At 53.9% G+C, this 18,644-nt stretch overlaps 3 protein-coding genes across 5 annotated transcripts; 2 read left to right on the top strand and 1 right to left on the bottom strand.

Annotated features, from left to right (window-relative positions):
* Window positions 1-537: 537 nt before the first annotated feature.
* Window positions 538-8,026, top strand: Nfkbie (NFKB inhibitor epsilon). The gene is made up of 6 exons (XM_036167757.1): window positions 538-1,147; window positions 3,270-3,372; window positions 4,020-4,242; window positions 5,183-5,271; window positions 5,393-5,632; window positions 6,866-8,026. Exons 1-6 carry the CDS (start codon window positions 780-782, stop codon window positions 6,929-6,931), a joined length of 1,089 nt encoding a protein of 362 aa, XP_036023650.1. The 5' UTR covers window positions 538-779; the 3' UTR covers window positions 6,932-8,026.
* Window positions 8,027-8,711: 685 nt separating this feature from the next.
* Slc35b2 (solute carrier family 35 member B2) lies at window positions 8,712-12,702 on the top strand. Of its 2 annotated transcripts, XM_036167615.1 has the most exons (4): window positions 8,712-8,872; window positions 9,371-9,564; window positions 9,732-9,886; window positions 11,147-12,702. In XM_036167615.1, the coding sequence occupies exons 1-4, from the start codon at window positions 8,862-8,864 to the stop codon at window positions 12,080-12,082; spliced, it is 1,296 nt and encodes a 431-aa protein (XP_036023508.1). In that variant the 5' UTR covers window positions 8,712-8,861; the 3' UTR covers window positions 12,083-12,702. The 2 variants fall into 2 exon arrangements, with proteins under 2 accessions (XP_036023508.1, XP_036023509.1); XM_036167616.1 differs by lacking the exon at window positions 8,712-8,872 and having other exon boundaries at window positions 9,047-9,564; window positions 9,736-9,886.
* On the bottom strand, window positions 12,632-18,261 carry Hsp90ab1 (heat shock protein 90 alpha family class B member 1). 2 transcript variants are annotated; one of them, XM_036167612.1, is made up of 12 exons: window positions 18,171-18,261; window positions 16,895-17,041; window positions 16,537-16,743; window positions 16,125-16,284; window positions 15,834-15,967; window positions 15,417-15,725; window positions 14,930-15,095; window positions 14,541-14,731; window positions 14,294-14,441; window positions 13,913-14,181; window positions 13,066-13,399; window positions 12,632-12,976 (listed from the first exon to the last, which is right to left on the bottom strand). In XM_036167612.1, the coding sequence occupies exons 2-12, from the start codon at window positions 17,039-17,041 to the stop codon at window positions 12,867-12,869; spliced, it is 2,175 nt and encodes a 724-aa protein (XP_036023505.1). In that variant the 5' UTR covers window positions 18,171-18,261; the 3' UTR covers window positions 12,632-12,866. The 2 variants fall into 2 exon arrangements, with proteins under 2 accessions (XP_036023505.1, XP_036023506.1); XM_036167613.1 differs by lacking the exon at window positions 18,171-18,261 and adding an exon at window positions 17,304-17,373.
* Window positions 18,262-18,644: the final 383 nt, after the last annotated feature.

Genomic DNA, 18,644 nt, shown 5'->3' with positions numbered 1-18,644 from the left:
GCATGGCATCTGCAACAGCTCCTGTCTCCAGGATCCTGCCGTGTTTGAGTTCCTGTCCCGACTTCCTTCAATGATGAACAGTGATGTGGAAGTGTAAGCTGAATAAACCCTTTCCTCTCCAACTTGGTTTTTGATCATGGTGTTTCCTCAGAGCAACAGAAACTATAAGACACTATCCCAGCAACCTATGCAGTCTCCCCACAAAGCAGTGAGTTTGTGCAGAAAACCAAGAAATACACTTTTTAAACGATGAACAAATAAGACACAGAACTGAAAGAAGGAAGGAAAGAATGCATGGAATTAATGAATGAAATAAAAAGGAAGGGGAAGAGTGAAATGAATGACGAACGAACGAATGAATGAATGGGCTAAACAATCAACGCAGGAGTGAGTCAAGACTTGGTAACCAGAGACTCCCAGCCTACGCAAGCAGCAGGGGGATTCCGGAGGGGCGGGGCTCTACCCGGAAGCGCCTTTGAGGGGCGGGGCTGTGGGCGTGGTGGTGGCTGGCCGCCTCTTCTTGGGGACGGGGGCGGGGCAAGAGAGAAGACTGGACTAGGGACCGTTCGGCTGCCCAAAGCATCCGCTGCGGTGGACCTGGCAGAGCCCCGGGCCTCTCGCGCTTCTTCTCCGTTCCTGGCGCCTGCACAGCGGGTAATAAGACCGCTCGGAGAGGGACTCTGGTTCTGCTAGGCGGACCCACAAACCCGGAAAAGCGCGCAGCGCATCTCAGAGTTAGATCCCGCTGGACCCCCCGAGCCCGGGCTGGCGCGGCCGGCATGTCGGATGCGCGGAAGGGGCCGGACGAGGCGGACGACGGCCAGTGCGACTCCGGCATAGAGTCGCTGCGCTCTCTACGCTCCTTGCCCGAGCCCACTGCGTCCCCAGGCTCCGGACCATCCCACAGAGGCTGCCCACAGCCCTGGAGCCATCCTCCAGAGACCCACAAGGAACCAGGGGAGAAAGAAGATGCAGATGGAGAGCGGGCGGACTCCACCTATGCTTCCTCCTCTCTCACTGAGACCTTGCCCTTGCTGGGGAGACCTGAAGTGGAGGACCCGGCCCCAGACTCACCGCTGCCCCACACGGAGGTACTGACCCCTCAGCAACTCGAAGCGCTCACATACATCTCTGAGGATGGAGACACGTGAGTAAACTGGAGTAAACTGGATAGGCTGAGACGAGATGCTCACAGTCAGAGCCTCCCCAGGAACTGCAACTGGCTGGGCATCCCACCACCATCATCACCCGAGGATAGACCCTCAAAGTACCCTCCCTGGAAGGGCCAACCCTCTTCTCCAAACTCCAAACTTAACTCGTAGCCTACTTTTTAAGCTGTAGTCAGGTTCAGCCCAAAAGACCAGACACCATCTCCCTTTTTTGGGATTGGGCAGAGCTAGCAAGGCCCTAGGAACCTAGAACGCCAGCCAGAATCTTAAAAATCTACCAGTGACCCACCCCTGGGAAGAGAAATTCCCCACAACCAATTCAGTTTTTGTTTTTCTTCTTGGGAGAGGGGATGTCCCTGTTTGCTCAATATTTGAGATCCTAGTGCCTGACTTCAGAACGCCCTATCCCAAGGAACAAAAGACAACACCAGGTTACAGGTGCCATTTGAACCCAGGAAGTTGAGTTAAGGGTGCTCCCAGGTTGCCTGTTTTGGAATTGGTTCCAAAATACGGGTGAGTAGACTGAGAATTCTTACCCCAACAAACAGGATAGGCAGCTGGCTGACCCAGCTCACTTCCTCCTCCTCTGAGAACAGGGAAGTGATGGCTTGGTGTCAGCCTCCCCAACACCCTGCACCTCCTGAGCTCCCCAAATTCCTGTCACTGTCCTGCCTTACCTCTTCACTTTCCATTCCCTCCCCTGGGCCCAGCTGGGGCAGGTGTAGTTGGACTGGGGCAATCAAGTGTGTAGAACTGAGTAGCCAGTGTGAGGATGGCCTCAGGTAGAAGAACGTGCTAGTGGAGGGTGACTGGCTGACAGACAGAATAGGGGCAGTTGGAGTCCCAGATGAGAGATGCTGGAATCCAGGAGGTACCTGTCCTGACCTGCGAGATGTGGGGGTCTTGGGTGGGTATTGGCAAAGATAGTCTCCACCCTGTGGGTGGGAGAGAGGGAGTTAGGTTTTCGTACTTTGTCCCTAGGTCCCAAACCCTTAGTCCAGAACCTCAGAGTTTGGGGATCTCCATGCACAACTTCTCCTGCCCTCCTTTGTGAGCCTCTGGGCTCCAGCCTTGACCATCTGGTTAGAGACAGGTGGTGTGTGTGTGTGTGTGTGTGGAGGTGGCTGGACTGTGGGAAGTGTGGAAGTGGGAAAGGAAGGGGGAGGGGGAGCCTGAGGGGGAGAGGGAGGTGGCTGCAGGAATGTGACCCAGAGAGCAGGCCCTGGCCGAGGGGATTTCCAGAGCGGTTCCTCCCCCTCCGTCACTCTCCTGGCCTTCTCTACCGCCTGCCCACAGCAAAAGCTTGCCCCTCTCCTGCCTGAGTACCCCCTCCCTAGCCCAGACAGGCCTTTCGCCAAGTTGCCCCCAGGCAGCTGCCCAGGTCTGGACCGTTGAACCCTGGCTTTCATTCTCCCCACCTGCTGTGGGGAAACCCCAAGACTGGAACTTCCCATCCCAGCCCCCAGTTACTCTTGTCACCCCCTCCCCATCAAACACATTCCCTGCACTGCACCCAACTCCCCTCAGAGCTGTACTTAGGAGAGGGTTTCTGACCAGGCCCCGCTGGCCTGTGCCGGATGAGGAATGGCCCTCTGGACTCAGGGAGAGAGCAGCAGATCAAGATGCCGTGCTTGCTCTCTTCCCTCCCTGGGAATGTGTGACATTGAGTTGCTGGGGGGAACCCCACATCTGCCTCCTCCTCCGGTACTCCTGTTGTGGGGAGGTGGGTAACGCAGCCCTGGAAACCCCCTGAGTTCCTTTCAGTTTAGCTTAGAGCTGCAGCCGGCCTGGCAAGGCCCTGGGGGCAGAAGGGAGCTAGGTGTGGGCAAGCTGGCCAGGAAGGCTGTTACCCTGTCAGCACCCTGCCCACATGCCCACCCAGCCAAGGTCCTCCACAGGTCTAGCCATCAGATCTTGATGCTCCCACATCCAGAATCCTGGCTTCCTGTGCCAACCCCTTACTTCCTGGCCCAAACTCTCACTTCCTGCCCTGACTTGGTTGTGGGTGGCTAGTTAGAGGTTGATACATTCACTCTAACCCCAAGCCCCTGGCATACCCTCTCTGGCCAGGGCCTTGACCCTGACCCTCTCCTGCTCCAGGCTGCTCCACTTAGCAGTAATCCACGAAGCCCCAGCCGTGCTGTTCTGTTGCCTGGCTTTCCTTCCCCAGGAAGTCCTGGACATCCAGAACAACCTTTACCAGGTGAGTAGAGAGAGAAAGCTGTGTCCAGATACCTGTCCGTAACCTGTTTGCCAAATCCAGCAGCCAATAGTAAGCCATGTGCCAGACACAGCCGGCAGCTGCATCACAAAGACAGATGAGTAAGATGCAGCCTCTGCCCACGCAAGAGGTGCCTGCAGCCTCATCACCAGCACCTAATTATACAGCATGATAACAATTGTACTGAAGATCAGAGCAGCCTCAGTGGGGTCTGGTGTCTTTGAGGGACAGGCAAAGAAAGCCAAATAAAAGATGACATCTTAATTGAGCCTTAAAGGAGGGAGCGGGCGGTGAGAGAGACCGTCCTGACTGTTCTGTCTTTCCTGTCCTCACCCAGCCCCTGCAGACGAGCCCTTGAGGATAACACGGATGTCTCCAGAGGATGTAGGACTTAGAAGGGGGGGGGCTTTGTTTCCCTTATCCTGCCACCAGAACTGGAGTCCCAAGCACTTGGGGTGGGGTTGGGGGGTTGGGAGTAATTTCATGGAAAATCCAACTCTGGCTTTTACAGCTACTTTCAGAGAAGACACTAGGACTTAAAGATGGTTGTACCCGGTCCTCAGACATGTTCTCAGAGATAGGAGCCTGCCGCAGTGACCCTGTGACCCTGTGACCCTCTGTGCCTACAGACAGCACTCCATCTAGCTGTGCACCTGGACCAGCCCAATATCGTCCGGGCGCTAGTGCTGAAGGGAGCCAGCCGAATACTACAGGACCAACACGGTGATACAGCCCTGCATGTAGCCTGCCAGCGGCAGAACCTGGCCTGTGCATGCTGCCTGCTGAAGGAGCAGCCAGAGCCAGGAAGGGAGCCATCTCACCCCCTGGACCTCCAACTGAAGAACTGGCAAGGTGCAGGGCCTGAGGGGTACCCAAGGGGTAAACGGGCCCAAGTGACAGGAAAGGGAAATTCCTACCCTGCCTGTTGCTCCTCCTGTCAAGGACACAAGCACTCAGTTCAGCCTTACTAAAGGACTGAGGGAATGGTTTGAGAATTTACCCCATGCCTGCTGTGTGATGAGCAGACATCTAAATCTTGCCCTAAAGATATTTAATTTACTAGCAATTAGATGAACAAAGGAACTCCCTTTCTGTGTGCCACCCATGGTCCTAGGAGCAGAGCCTACATCTGTGAGGAAAACCAAGGAAAGTGGTTATATGTGGGCGTTGTAGAGGAGCAGAGGGGAGGGCTGGGAGGTGAGGGCTGGGAGGTGGCGGGGTTGGGGTGTTTTTTTGTTTTGTTTTGTTTTTTGTTTTTTTTTTTTAAGTAGGGCGGTCAGGGAAGTCCTCAGAGTCAGGAATCTTGGAACAGAACAGACTTGAAAGTGATAGAGGATGTAAGTTTCAATCTAGGTCTCTATTACAGGCAGGCTTAGAGAAAGGAACGAGGTTCCAGACCAGAAGGGAAATAGTGAAATCAAGTAAAATAAAAGCCATGGGGCATATAGGAAGAAATGATCCCTAGGTAGAGACTGGGCCTCTGAGGATCCCCAGGCAGGTCAAAGTCTAGAGTTAGCGGGGGTGGGTTATCTATTGGAAGGATGTGTGCATTTGGTGTCACTCAGCAGCCTGATCCTTGAAGCATGAAAGTTTCAATAACATGACTGAAAAAATGGAAACTTTGAGTTCCTTTCCTCTCAGACTTCTGAGGGGGTTTTGGGGAGGTTGTATTTTAACAGTCCTGTGATTAGAGGCATTGAGTAGGCAGAGTCCCATGAGGCTGAAGGGTTGGGCAGTCCCTGGCGAAGAGGAGCCGTAGACACCAAACAGCATCTCCACCTACCCACCTCAGGTCTGGCCTGTCTCCACATTGCCACATTGCAGAGGAACCAACCACTCATGGAACTGCTGCTTCAGAACGGAGCTGACATTGATGCACAGGTGAGGCTGCCATTCAGGGTGCCACCCTGTTAGTGTTAAATATGTCGACCCCCCATCTCCAGAGCTCAGGCTCAGCATATTACCTCTTGACATTCCAACTGACACCCCTGTTCCTCTCCAGGAGGCCACCAGTGGAAAGACTGCCCTGCACCTGGCTGTGGAAACCCAGGAGCGCAGCCTGGTACAGTTCCTGCTCCGGGCTGGTGCCCGGGTAGATGCCCGCATGCTCAATGGGTGCACACCTTTGCACCTGGCAGCTGGCCGGGGCCTCAACAGTATCTCGTCCACTCTTTGTGAGGCTGGTGCCGACTCCCTGCTGCTGAATGTAGAAGATGAGACACCCCAGGACCTGGCTGAGGATGTAAGACACATATGCTCTGCCTTGCAGGGTCTCCCACCCATAACAGAGTTAGGCTCTTTCCTTAGGCGGAGGACTCCAGCCAGGTAACAGTGCTGGGGTCGGGTCGGGGATGTACCAGTTGACAGAGTGCTGGCTTAGCATGTCAGAGGCCCAGCACCACATACAGTGGCATATATCTGCAATTGCAGCACTTGGGAAATGGGGGTGGGAGGATCACATGCTGAAGGTCTTCATCTATATAGCAACTTCAAGGCCAGCCTAAGCTGCATGAGTGCCTACCTCAATCCCTCCCCTCCCTGAAACTTCCAAGGCAAAACAGGACTGCTGCTTAACAACTGTGACGTTTGGGGCTGCATTTACCCCTCAGCCAGTTCTCTAAACTGGTCAAGCCCAAAGAGCAGCCTCAGCACGTGTCTGCACTCAACTTCAGCACATGTCTGCAGCACACAACAGATCTATACCTGCCCCAGGTCTTAGACTTTTTTTTTTTTTTTTTTTGCTTTTCAAGACAGGGTTTCTCTGTGTATCCCTGGCTGTCCTGGAACTGGCTTTGTAGACCAGGCTGGCCTCGAACTCACAGAGATCCACCTGCCTCTGCCTCCTGAGTGCTGGGATTAAAGGCATGCACTGCCACCACCCCGCAAAACTCACATTTTCTATACATAAAACAATATTCAGAGCCTGGTGGTGGTGACACACACCTCTAGTCCCAGCACTGGGGAGACAGAGCCAGGTGGATCTCTGTGAGTTCGAGGCCAGCCTGGTTTACAGAGGCACTAAAACTACACAGAGAAACCCTGTCTTGAAAAAAAAAATTCAGCCAGGTATGCTGGCACAGGCCTTTAATCTCAGCACTTGAGAGGCAGACAGAAATCTGTGAGTAGAGGCCAGCCTGGTCTATAAAGTGAGTTTCAGGACAGGCACCAAAACTACACAGAGAAACCCTGTATCAAAAACAAAGAAACAAACAAAAATATTCAAAATATATATTGCTTACCCTTCCCCACCCCCCAACAACTCCAACAAAGGATAGTCCAATGGACCGGGTCAGCTCTAAGCCACTCCTGGCTCTGATATTCTGCATGATTTATTTCAGAGCTTGTCTAAAGCTTTGGGCCTCTGCCATGCCCAGGTCATTCACCGTCGGGGAAGTTAGTACTGACAAAGTCCCTCCCAGCTCCCTACTGCAGCTCTCCTGACATTAACTCTGTCTCCCTCCATTACCTTTCTCAGCTCCTTTCTTATTTGCCCTTTGATGACCTGAAGATCTCCGGGAAGCCACTGCTGTGTACTAACTGACTGAAGCCTGGTCGAGGGTTCCACCTCTTCACGCCAGGAAGCTGGAGACACAGCTGCCGCCCCTCTGCTGAGGCCAGAGCCTGGGGCTAGTGTAGTCCTAAAATGAGAGGAAGGATTGCAAATGAGGAAGAGCCACTCTGGAAGGAAGAGCTTCCCAAGTGGTCAAGATGGAGATTCTTGAAAGACCCTCCAAGCCCCAGGCATCCTGAGTGAAGCCTGCTTGCTCCTGTGGAAGATGGCATGGATTGAAACTGCCAACCATCAGGAAAACAGGGATGAGCAAACAAGACCCTGAGGGGTCTTACCTAAAACCCCTTTGTGAGTGTGCTTGGGACCGGGGGTTGAACCTAGCGCCTCCAAATGGTAGGCAAGCTTACTATGGATGTAGCTCTATCCCCAATCCTCTCTTTACTTTGAATTTTGTGACAGGGTCTCACTGAGTGGCCTGAGATGGTCTGGAACTCACTCTTCAGCAAGCAATCCTTGAACTAGGATCCTTCTGTCTCAGCCTCCTGAGTAGCTGGGGCTATAGGTTTGGTGGCAGTGGGCCTGAGAAAACACACTTATCTAAAGACTTCATACATGAGGCTCCAAACGGAGCCTTTGGGAAGGGATAATTCTGTAACATGACACTAAGAGAGAGAGACTTTAAAGAAAATATTTTCCTTCTACACTTGCATGCATAGGCAGACCTGACCTGTCATCCTGAGGTCAAGGCAGCAAGAAGGAAACTGGCCCCTGAGCAAGGGGACCAGAGCCTTGCTGAGTAGGGTAGGAGAACTGAGAGTTCTCAGGCCTGTTTCCTGCCAGCACAGACACATCTCCTTCATGTGGAACTGCCCAGGGATGGAGAGTGAGAAGGAGGAATATGGAGGTGTGTCCCTGAAGAAGCCTAGGGATGTGGAGGACAAGAGAACTGCAGCTCTACTTCTTCCCTTAGATTCCACACACTGAGGGTCCTGCTAGGTCAGGCCCATGACTGCCATGAAGAGCAAGAGGAAATAAGCCAACATAGTTTCTAATGCTTAGCGCTTATAAACTCTAAGCAAGTGCATCCTGTGAGTGAGACAGCTATTAAAATTATAAACAACTAAACACATGGTCATAAGTTGCAACGGGTGCTGGGAAGGAAAAACTAGCAAGAACGGGTACAGTGGAGTGGGTGGAGAATCTTCCTCTGGGGGGGCTGAGGGGAAGCTTCAGATGGATGTTAACAAAAACTGGAACATAGAGCCTGGTGGTGGTCACACACCTTTAATCCCAACACTCTCGGGGCGACAGAGGCACACAGATTGCTGTGAGTTCAAGGCCAGCCTGGTCTACAAAGCAAGTTCCAGGAAAAAAAAAAAAAAAAGAAAGAAGGAAAACTGTGACGTAGGATGAGCAAAGAAAGGGACAGAGCATTAGGGGAAGGCCTCCCAGGAGTTTAAGGAACTGCAAACAGGTCAGCAGGATTCTACAGGGTTGGGCGAGAGGAGGACGCACGTGGTCATGCGGAGTCTCGAAGGTCACGGTCATAGGTACTGGGGGGTGTGGGGGGAATCACTGACCTCCAGCCAAAAAAGGAAGGAGACATTGTTGGAAAACTGACCTAAGGGGAAGTGCGTGGGTCTCAGATACTCAAGTCCCGTCCACTAGGTGGCAATAGTCGTCCCTGTGTCTGGGATGGCAGGGGTTGACGGCTGAGGAGCTGGGAGGGAGTCCCAATGGGGTTCCCCGCGAGGACCGGGCCTGGTCTGCCTCCGGGCCGCGAGGGGGCGCTGTGGCCGGGCCGCCGCCGAGGGGCTCCGGCGGGGAGGAGGCGGGAAGAGCGCGGCACTTCCGCTGGCTGGCTGGCTGGCTGCTGGAGCGGGCGGCGAAGGGAGCGGAGGGAGCGTGCGGCCCGGGGACTCGCATTCCCCGGTCCCCCTCCGCCCCACGCGGCTGGGCCATGGACGCCAGGTGGGGGGGCTCGGGCAGCCATGGCCCACGTGACCGAGACCCCGGGGCCACGTGACCGAGACCCCGGGGCTCGGGAGGCGGGGTGGGGTCCTCCGGCTGCAGACCCGCCGAGCGCTGTCAGGAGCCGGTGTAGACGGGGGCGCGGCTGTGGCCCGTGTTCCTGGGGGGCCTCGGGGATGTCTCCCGGAGGGGATGTGGGACTTGGCGCTCCGGAGCGGGGAGGGGGCCGCCCGTGGCCTGAGCTGCCCGCGCGCTGGAGGGAACAGAGGCGACCTGTGTGGCTGGGCAGGCGGGGCCGCCCCCGGGAAGGGAGGAGGTGCTGCCTGGCCCGCGTCGGACCCCCCGAGAGAGAGGGAGAGAGAAGCTCTTTGTCCGTCCCGCTGGACTGCAGCGGAGGGGGCGGGGACGCCGCTGGGCACTTCCCTGGTACAGTCCCCTCCGGAGGGCCGAGGGGCCGGAGAGCCGCAACCCTAATCGCTGCTTTGGCTGTCCCAGCAGATGGTGGGCAGTGGTGGTGCTCGCCGCGCTCCCTTCTTTGGGAGCAGGTGGAGAGTCACCCGAAGCCCCTCCGCAGTCCTGGACACAGCTGTGGTTCTTCCGCTTTTTCTTGAATGCTGCTGGTTATGCCAGCTTTATGGTACCTGGCTACCTCCTGGTGCAATATTTAAGACGGAAGAACTACCTGGAGACAGGTAATGTGGTCTAAGGGTTGGGAAATGAGCTAGGTACAGTTGTAGGTGCTGGCGGACATTCAAAGTGGAACGTGGCGTGGGAAGGGAGGGGAGGCAGGAGGTCAGAGAGGGGGCTGCCTGGCTGCTCTGGAGAAGGTATGGAGCTTGACTTTGTGTGTCTTCTTCAGGCAGGGGTCTCTGCTTTCCCCTGGTGAAAGCCTGTGTGTTTGGCAATGAGCCCAAGGCCTCTGATGAGGTTCCACTGGCTCCCCGGACAGAAGCAGCGGATACTCCGCCCTCTTGGCAGGTCCTGAAGCTGATCTTCTGTGCCTCGGGGCTCCAGGTAAGTAGACAGGCTCCCTTTCTCTTCCCAGGTTGGGTACAGACAGTCAGGGACTTAATGAAACTAGAGTTGTCCTGCCCACACTAAAGGTTTGTTGATTTAGGTATGGTTTATGTCCTTGCAGGATGCAGCCCCACCCTGACAGTGTTGGAAGTATTTTCTTCCTATTAGCCTTTATTCCTCCAACACCTGTCCCGACAGTTCACCATACACATATGTAATGATGTCTAGTGTGGAAGACGGCCTGTCTAGTCCGTATTCTTTCTTTCTGTGCTCTTTTTCTGCTCTGGGTACTGTGTCTAATATATAATCTCACTGACAAAATTTTGGGGAGTGCATGGGAGCCCAAGCTGTCATCCCAGCTATTTGGAAGCTGAAGTAGAAGGACCGGAAAGTTCAAGGCCTGAGCTTAGTGGTTGTGGTGATGGTGGCGCATGCCTTTAATTACAGCACTCTGGAGGCAGAGGCAGGAGGATCTTTCTGAGTTGGAGGCCAGCCTGGTCTACTGAGCAAGTCCCAGGACAGCCAGAGCCACACAGAGAAACCCTGTCTTAAAAGTCAAGAATAAGAAAAGAGAGAAGCCTGAAGGCCTACTCGAGTAATTTAGTGTGCGATTCTGTCAAAACATAAATAAACCAAGCATTGTGGTGCATTTGTCCCAGCATGTGAGAGGCAGAGCAGGTCGATCTGAGTTGGAGACCAGCCTGGTGTGCATGTCCAGTTCCAGGATAGCTAGGGCTGCAGAGTGAAACGCTGTCTCAAATAATAAAGTAATAATGTGAGAGGGGCTCTGGGCATATAACCCAAAAGAGCACTTGCCTACCATGCACAAACCTCAGTCATTCCCCAGGACCACACAAAGAAGTTTTGGCCAGCCATTCCGCCTTTTGAGTAGGATGCTCTCACAGGCCATAGTTTGGAGTGGGTTCCAACCCACCTTCTATATATTTGAACTGAAAGTGGTCAGCCCTCTCTGAGGCTTCCAAACATTCCAGTTTATTTTGAGTTGGTTCAAAATCAATAAAACTTTATATGGTATGTGGAGCCAACTCTAATGGACTTGTACCATGAAATGGACAGGGTCTGGTCCTAAAGCAGGTGGTGAATTAAAGCTTAGGAAAGAAGCCTCTACTCCAGAGGAACCAAAAAAGATGGTGTCAGTTACATCATAGGCAAGCATCCTGAGGAAGAGAGAAAACAGACTTCTCCCTTCTCCTTTTCTTGTTCACTGTTTCCATTCTCCCCCACCCCACCCCCCAGGTGTCCTATCTGACTTGGGGTGTACTGCAGGAGAGAGTGATGACTGGCAGCTATGGGGCCACAGCCACATCACCAGGCGAGCATTTCACAGACTCACAGTTCCTGGTGCTAATGAACCGCGTGCTGGCACTGATTGTGGCAGGTCTCTACTGTGTCCTACGCAAGCAACCCCGTCATGGTGCTCCCATGTACCGGTACTCTTTTGCCAGTCTGTCAAACGTGCTTAGCAGCTGGTGCCAGTATGAAGCGCTTAAGTTCGTCAGCTTCCCTACCCAGGTGCTGGCCAAGGCCTCCAAGGTGATTCCTGTCATGATGATGGGAAAGCTGGTGTCCAGGCGAAGCTATGAGCACTGGGAATACCTGACTGCAGGCCTCATCTCCATTGGGGTTAGCATGTTTCTGCTGTCCAGCGGACCAGAGCCCCGAAGCTCTCCAGCCACCACGCTCTCAGGCTTGGTCCTCCTGGCCGGCTACATCGCTTTTGACAGCTTCACCTCAAACTGGCAGGATGCCCTGTTTGCCTATAAGATGTCCTCAGTGCAGATGATGTTTGGGGTCAATCTGTTCTCCTGTCTCTTCACAGTGGGCTCCCTCCTGGAGCAGGGCGCCCTGCTGGAGGGAGCCCGTTTCATGGGGCGACACAGTGAGTTTGCACTGCATGCCCTCCTCCTCTCCATCTGCTCTGCCTTGGGTCAGCTCTTCATCTTCTACACCATTGGACAGTTCGGAGCCGCCGTCTTCACCATTATCATGACTCTCCGCCAGGCTATCGCCATCCTTCTCTCCTGCCTCCTCTACGGCCACACTGTCACTGTGGTGGGGGGCCTGGGAGTGGCTGTGGTCTTCACTGCCCTCCTACTTAGAGTCTATGCCCGGGGCCGTAAGCAGCGGGGAAAGAAGGCTGTGCCAACTGAGCCCCCAGTGCAGAAGGTATGAGGAGTTAAGGACCCTCACTTGGTAGCTTCTCAGAGGCGCCGGCTCAAGGGCAGACTATTTTCTCAGTATTTCAGTATACAGCAGGATTGGAACCCTGGGGGCGGCCTCTTGCCTTGCCTTAAAAGCCCTCCCTACTTTCCTGAAGTGGCAGTTGTGGGTGAGGGTGAGTTAGTGGTGATCCAGAGGGAGCTGCTCCCCCAACCTGAGGTCTTGGTTTTAGCTGGTAGACCTGTAAGCCAGCAGACACTGGGCAAGAGCAGCACAAAAGTTTACAGGTCCTACCAATGTGGTTTCCCGGGGGCTGTGAAAACGGTGCTGTGCCAAAGGGAACAGAGCCCTGCCCACCCCCTTGGGGCCCTTGTGTTCCCTGCTCAAGTTCTGGTACTTGGGGTCCCCTCAGCTCTTATTTGATTAAACTGCAACAGTGACTTGGCCATGTGTTTTGGTTGGCTGAAAGGGACTCAAGGGAAGTAGTGTTCAGAGGACCTACCAAACCACTCAGGCTCACGGGTGTCTTGAGTGTTACTGTACAAGGAGAACAGGACTGTGTAAAACGGCATCTTCTTTATTTTGCATACTTTTAATTTCAGAACAAAATAAAACAAACAAAAACCACAATACACAATACCCAACCCTGCTATTCTGTGGGAAGGGATTTTCCTGCCTTAAGGCACAAGGACAGGACAAAAGAGATCCTCTAGCATGAGCAGAGAGCCAGGTAGGTCAGGGCTGCTGGGGGAGCCACAGGGAAACTATACAGAGGACATGGGCTTCCCAGGGGTCTCTAATCTACTTCTTCCATGCGGGAGGCATCCTCATCACCCTCGAGTGGGGGGATCTCATCAGGAACAGCAGCACTGGGCTCCTCCGCTGTTACTTCATCTTCATCAATACCTGAGAAAGAAAGGCAAGGTTTGAACTAGATTCCTTCTGTCCAGGGACCCAGCCAGTTCAACAGCTTGCAACCTTGTAGCCCAACTCACCCAGGCCTAGTTTGATCATGCGGTAGATGCGGTTGGAGTGGGTTTGGGGATCCTCAAGTGAGAAGCCAGAGGAGAGGAGAGCAGTTTCGAACAGCAGCACCACCAGGTCCTTGACAGCCTTGTCATTTTTGTCTGCCTCAGCCTTCTGCCTCAGGGTCTCCACGATGGGGTGGTCAGGGTTGATCTCCAGGTGCTTTTTGGCCATCATGTAGCCCATTGTAGAGTTGTCGCGAAGTGCCTGGGCCTTCATGATCCGCTCCATGTTGGCTGTCCAGCCATAGGTGCTTGTTACAATGCAGCAGGGTGAGGACACAAGCCTGTTGGAGATTGTCACCTGCAGACAATCAAATACAGTCACAAGATGTAGCCTTGTCTGTCCTGAAACTGCTGGGGAAAATTCTTGGTTTAGAGTGGGAGATGACTCAATCAGGAGCACTGGCTGCTCCTCCAGAAGACCAGGTTCAAATCCCAGCACCCACATGGCAGCTCACAACTGTCCCTCCATTTTCAGAGGATCTGACAGACAGAGGCAAAAGTGGAAGCTGAGGAAGCTCTAGCTACTCAGGAGGCTCAAAGTGGCTTGAATACAGGAATTCCAGGATAATCTGCAACACAGCAAGGCCTTTTCTCACATGAATTAGACAATAATCAGTTATAAATATGAAAAAAAAAAAGCAAACTACTTCACCAAGAGACTGACAATATTTTTTTTGTATGTGGAGCTGAGGATCCTTCAAGCAAGTGCTCTACCACTGATGAGCTAAATCCCAATATTGATGGGAGTCAGGGCCTGGATGGTGTCACATACCACTAGCATAACATTTCTAACCTTCCAACACAAACTCACCTTCTCAACCTTCTTGTCCAGGATCTCCTTCATGAGCTTGCAGAGATTTTCGAACTTTGCCTTGCTCTCCTCCATTTTCTTCTTCTCTTCCTCATCCTCTGGTAGCTCTAGGCCTTCCTTAGTCACGGAGACCAGGCTCTTCCCATCAAACTCCTTGAGCTGCTGCACGCAGTACTCGTCAATAGGCTCTGTCATGTACACCACCTCAAAGCCCCGCTTCCGCACACGCTCCACAAAGGCAGAGTTGGCCACCTGCTCTTTGCTCTCACCTACACATTAAATGTGATTTGAGTGACTTAATGGCCTTCATACTGCCACTTGTCCCCAGTTTCCCACACACACCCACAGGCAGCTTTGTTATGACCAAAGCTGCCAACATACCAGTGATGTAGTAGATGGATTTCTGTGTCTCCTTCATGCGAGACACATACTCTGCCAGGGAAGTCATCTCGTCTCCAGACTGAGAGGTGTGGTAGCGGAGCAGCTCAGAGAGGCGCCGACGGTTTGTGGAGTCTTCATGGATTCCAAGCTGTGAGGGGAGGGAGAGAAAAGTCCAATAATGAGCTGGAAAAAATATTGCCCTAAACACAAAAAAGTCACCAGGAGAGGAAACTCTTGCTAATCTTACTTTTAGATTCTTGGAGAAGGCCTCATAAAATTTCTTGTAGTTCTCTTTGTCTTCAGCCAACTCAGAGAAGAGCTCAAGGCACTTCTTCACAATGTTTTTGCGGATGACTTTCAGGATCTTGCTCTGCTGGAGCATTTCTCGGGAGATGTTCAGGGGCAGGTCCTCAGAGTCAACCACACCACGGATGAAGTCTACAGTCAACCAGAGCAGAGCACAGGGAACAGCCGGATCAGACCTGATCTGGTTATCAGATTTAAACACCCCAGCCAAATGAAGGTTTGGGAAGCCAAGGACCATAATTATCAGGGTTAAAGACAGTCCCAGGATGTATGCTGAAGATCTATTAAGAGAGAGTTTGTGCTCTATAACCTAGCTCAGGAGATACTCACTGAGGTACTCCGGTATCAGCTCATCGCAGCTGTCCATGATGAACACACGACGCACATAGAGTTTGATGTTGTTCTTCTTCTTCTTGTTCTCAAAAAGGTCAAAGGGAGCTCGCCGTGGAATGAAGAGCAGTGCTCTGAATTCCAACTGACCTTCGACAGAGAAGTGCTGAAAGAAACCCGTAGTGTATTTCAGGACAAGATGGCCTCCCGTTCCAGTATCGGACATCTAACACTGAAATCATGCACACTCCTGAAACCTAGGACAAGAAACCAGCCCAATACCAAGTAAACCTAGAATACGAAGTCTCCTTCCCATCAGAGCCATGCTGTCATGGCCCCACCCACCAGAAGGGTGAAGTGAAACCACTACCAAGCACAGTAGTTCCCAGTGACAGCCACGAGGTTCCGTGGCTTCCCTTCTTCAGTACCAACCAGTTGAGCAAGTGGCTGGGCACTGTCTATGTGCTCCACTTGTAAGGTGGCTCACCTTGACGGCCAAGTGGTCCTCCCAATCATTGGTGAGGCTCTTGTAGAACTCCCCATATTCCTCTTGAGTGATGTCATCGGGGTTCCTGGTCCAGATGGGCTTCGTCTTATTCAGCTCCTCCTGATCGATGTACTTCTCCTTGATCTTCTTTGTTTTCTTCTTCTTATCTTTGCCACTGTCGTCCTCCTCATCTGATCCCACATCTTCAATCTTAGGCTTCTCCTCGTCATCCTTATCTTCTTCCTCTTTCTCACCCTTCTCTTCCTCTGCCTCATCATCACTGATCTCCTTCTCTCGTTCCTTCTCCAACTAAACCAGCAAATTGAATAATGAGTTGTCGGGAACTCAATACCAGCCAAGCCAGAAGCCATGAGCCAACACCATAGTCTGCTCAAGGACTGTCAAGCCCATACTCACGTAGAGGGTGATGGGATAGCCTATGAACTGTGAGTGTTTCTTCACCACTTCCTTGACCCTCCTCTCCTCCAAGTATTCTGTCTGGTCTTCTTTGAGATGAAGGATCACTTTGGTACCCCGGCCAATGGGCTCACCTATGAAAAAAAAATTGAACCATGTGAAAAACACAGAAATACTCAATTTTTCTGTGTAGCCCTGGCTGTCCTAGAATCCACCTGCCTCGCCTTGCCTGTCTCCCAAGTGTGGGATTCAAGGGATCTACAATGACTGAGCCTTCTGACAGCAGCTCACCGTGGTCTGCACGAACTGTGAAGGACCCGCCAGCAGAGGACTCCCAGGCATACTGCTCGTCATCATTGTGCTTTGTGATCACGACCACTTTCTCTGCCACGAGATAGGCAGAGTAGAATCCAACACCAAACTGCCCAATCATGGAGATGTCTGCACCAGCCTGCCAAAGGTTTCACAGTTGAGAGGGAAGCTTATCTTTCTGCACAAGTACTTGCTGAGCAAGTATAACAATCAAGTTCAACCCCCCCCCCCCCCACCCCCGCCCTGGCCTAGTGATCAAAATTATCCTGACCTCCACATGTACTTATTTTTAAACCTACCACATACACTAGTGAAACAGGTTTTTAAAAATTAACAAGTCAAAAGCAATAATGAATTGAGAATGTTGTGGATTGGATGATAGGCCACACACCTGGAGCGCCTCCATGAATGCCTTTGTGCCAGACTTAGCAATGGTTCCCAAGTTATTTATGAGATCAGCCTTGGTCATGCCAATGCCTGTGTCCACCAAAGTCAGTGTTCGCTCTTGAGGGTTGGGGATGATGTCAATTTTCAGCTCTTTACCACTGTCCAACTTGGAAGGGTCTGTCAGGCTCTCATAGCGGATTTTGTCCAAGGCCTGTAAATACATATACATAGCCACATTATTCCATTTACCCAAACAGTCTCTTCTCTTTAACCTGTGGCAGACTTGGGCATCAGCTGCTGGAGTCTTCCTCAGTCACTCCCACTACACTCCATAAAGCTTTAGAATACACCAGAATACTCACATCTGAAGCATTAGAGATTAACTCTCGGAGGAAAATTTCCTTGTTGGAATAGAAAGTATTGATGATGAGGGACATGAGCTGAGCGATTTCTGCCTGAAAGGCAAAGGTCTCCACCTCTTCCTCTCCATGGTGCACTTCCTCAGGCATCTAAGATCGAAAGGATCACACATCACCAAGGACCATGAGGGCTGCAGTTTAAAATTCAGTTCAAACTGCTTTAGACTAGGCAGTATCCATTCCCAAGGGATGAGAACCGCCATTTTTAAAAAGACCTTGAAGGTACAGTGAGAAGGCAAATCCAGAGTGGAAAAAAACCACAACGCCAACCCAAGCCAAAGCCAAGTCACTTTCTGAACGGCATACTACAGCTCACCCATCAGGTTCTCAATCTCAACACCTGCCGACATACCGTGTTTAAATGCCACAATGTAAATTCGTGCGCACAATAAGAGGAAATCCCTTAACTACACAACCCTTTGGGGCGAAGAAACCCTAACAGAAAGAAACAGCGGCTGCTTCTACGTGCTGCTCCCTCCTCCCAGCAGGGCAGGAGAACCCGAGGCTGCAGCCGTGGAGGCGCTGGAAGGGCGACTAAATCAGGACAAAGAGGCAAGGCTCCACCACCACTGCGCAGCCTTGCACGGGACTCAGCAGACGTAAAATGGTGGCCCACGCCGTGCTGCGACCCTCGTCACTGCCGGACGTGCGTCGGCAGGAGCCAAGGGGAGGGGGCGCCACCGTAGCCCTGCCCCAGCATCCGGGCCCTGGGGCGGGGCACCAGAAGCTTCCAGAACCATCTGCGCTCCGGGGAGGGGAGAAGGGGAGGGACCTGCGCATCTTCCCGTGCCAGCCCCTCCCGCCCCACCCCCTCCTCCCCCGGCGGGCAGGGGAGGCTCTAGAGGGCGAAGGCGCAGGGTTCGGCGTCCCCGCCAACCGGGGAGGGCGGCCAGGCCAAGCTCGCCGGGCCGTGCTGAGTCACGCCCGGGAGCCCGCCACCGCGCGGACCCCGCCGACCCTGCAGCCGCGCCCGGAAGTGCAGGGCAGACATGGCAGCGTCCCGGGCCGGCCGCCACCACGTGGGGCTCCCTGCCACCCGGCCGGACCGCGCCCCCGCCCAGCGCGCCAGGACCCGCCCGGGGCCAACCACAGGCAGTTCGAGGCACTCCGGGCCCGCCACCTCCAGGCCGCCCGGCCTGGCGGGGGCCTCGAGGACAGCCGCGAACCGGGAGGCGGCGCGGGAGGGAGCCGCAGGGCGGGAGGCCGCGCGCGGCCTTACCTTGACGGGAAAGCAAGCGGGAGCACAGAGCACGGTGGGCACGGAGCGCGTCCGACTCGCACGCCAAGCCTGGGCTGCGCGGGGGTGACTCAAGAGAGCTCGCAGACGCCCCCGGCCGCCCTATATAAGGCGAAGCACCGCCCGGGCTCCTCCCTGGGATCCCTCCGCCTCGGGGGCGTGGCTAGCAGCCGCGCACCTGCCACCGCCCGCCCCCCTTGACGTCATGGCAGCAGATGGGGAGGGGGCGGGAGCAGCGGGGCCCGGGCGCCGGCCCCGAGGTGAGGTTACGAGGGATGGCGCACTCGGCGGCCGTGCCCGGCCCCGCTCTCCCTAGTGTCCGCCACGGATGGCACATGGAGAGCACAGGGCCACGAGAAGCCCGTGGTCCGACACGAGGGAGTCCCGGGTCCCAGGCTCCAGACCCGGGAGCAGTGGCCGGCGGGGAGCAGCTCCTCCGGGGGAGGGGCGCGGGCC

This window comes from Onychomys torridus, chromosome 18 (assembly GCF_903995425.1).
Source record: "Onychomys torridus chromosome 18, mOncTor1.1, whole genome shotgun sequence".
NCBI lineage: Eukaryota > Metazoa > Chordata > Mammalia > Rodentia > Cricetidae > Onychomys > Onychomys torridus.
Note: the sequence above shows the minus strand (reverse complement) of the source record. Positions and strands in the feature narration are given on the sequence as shown.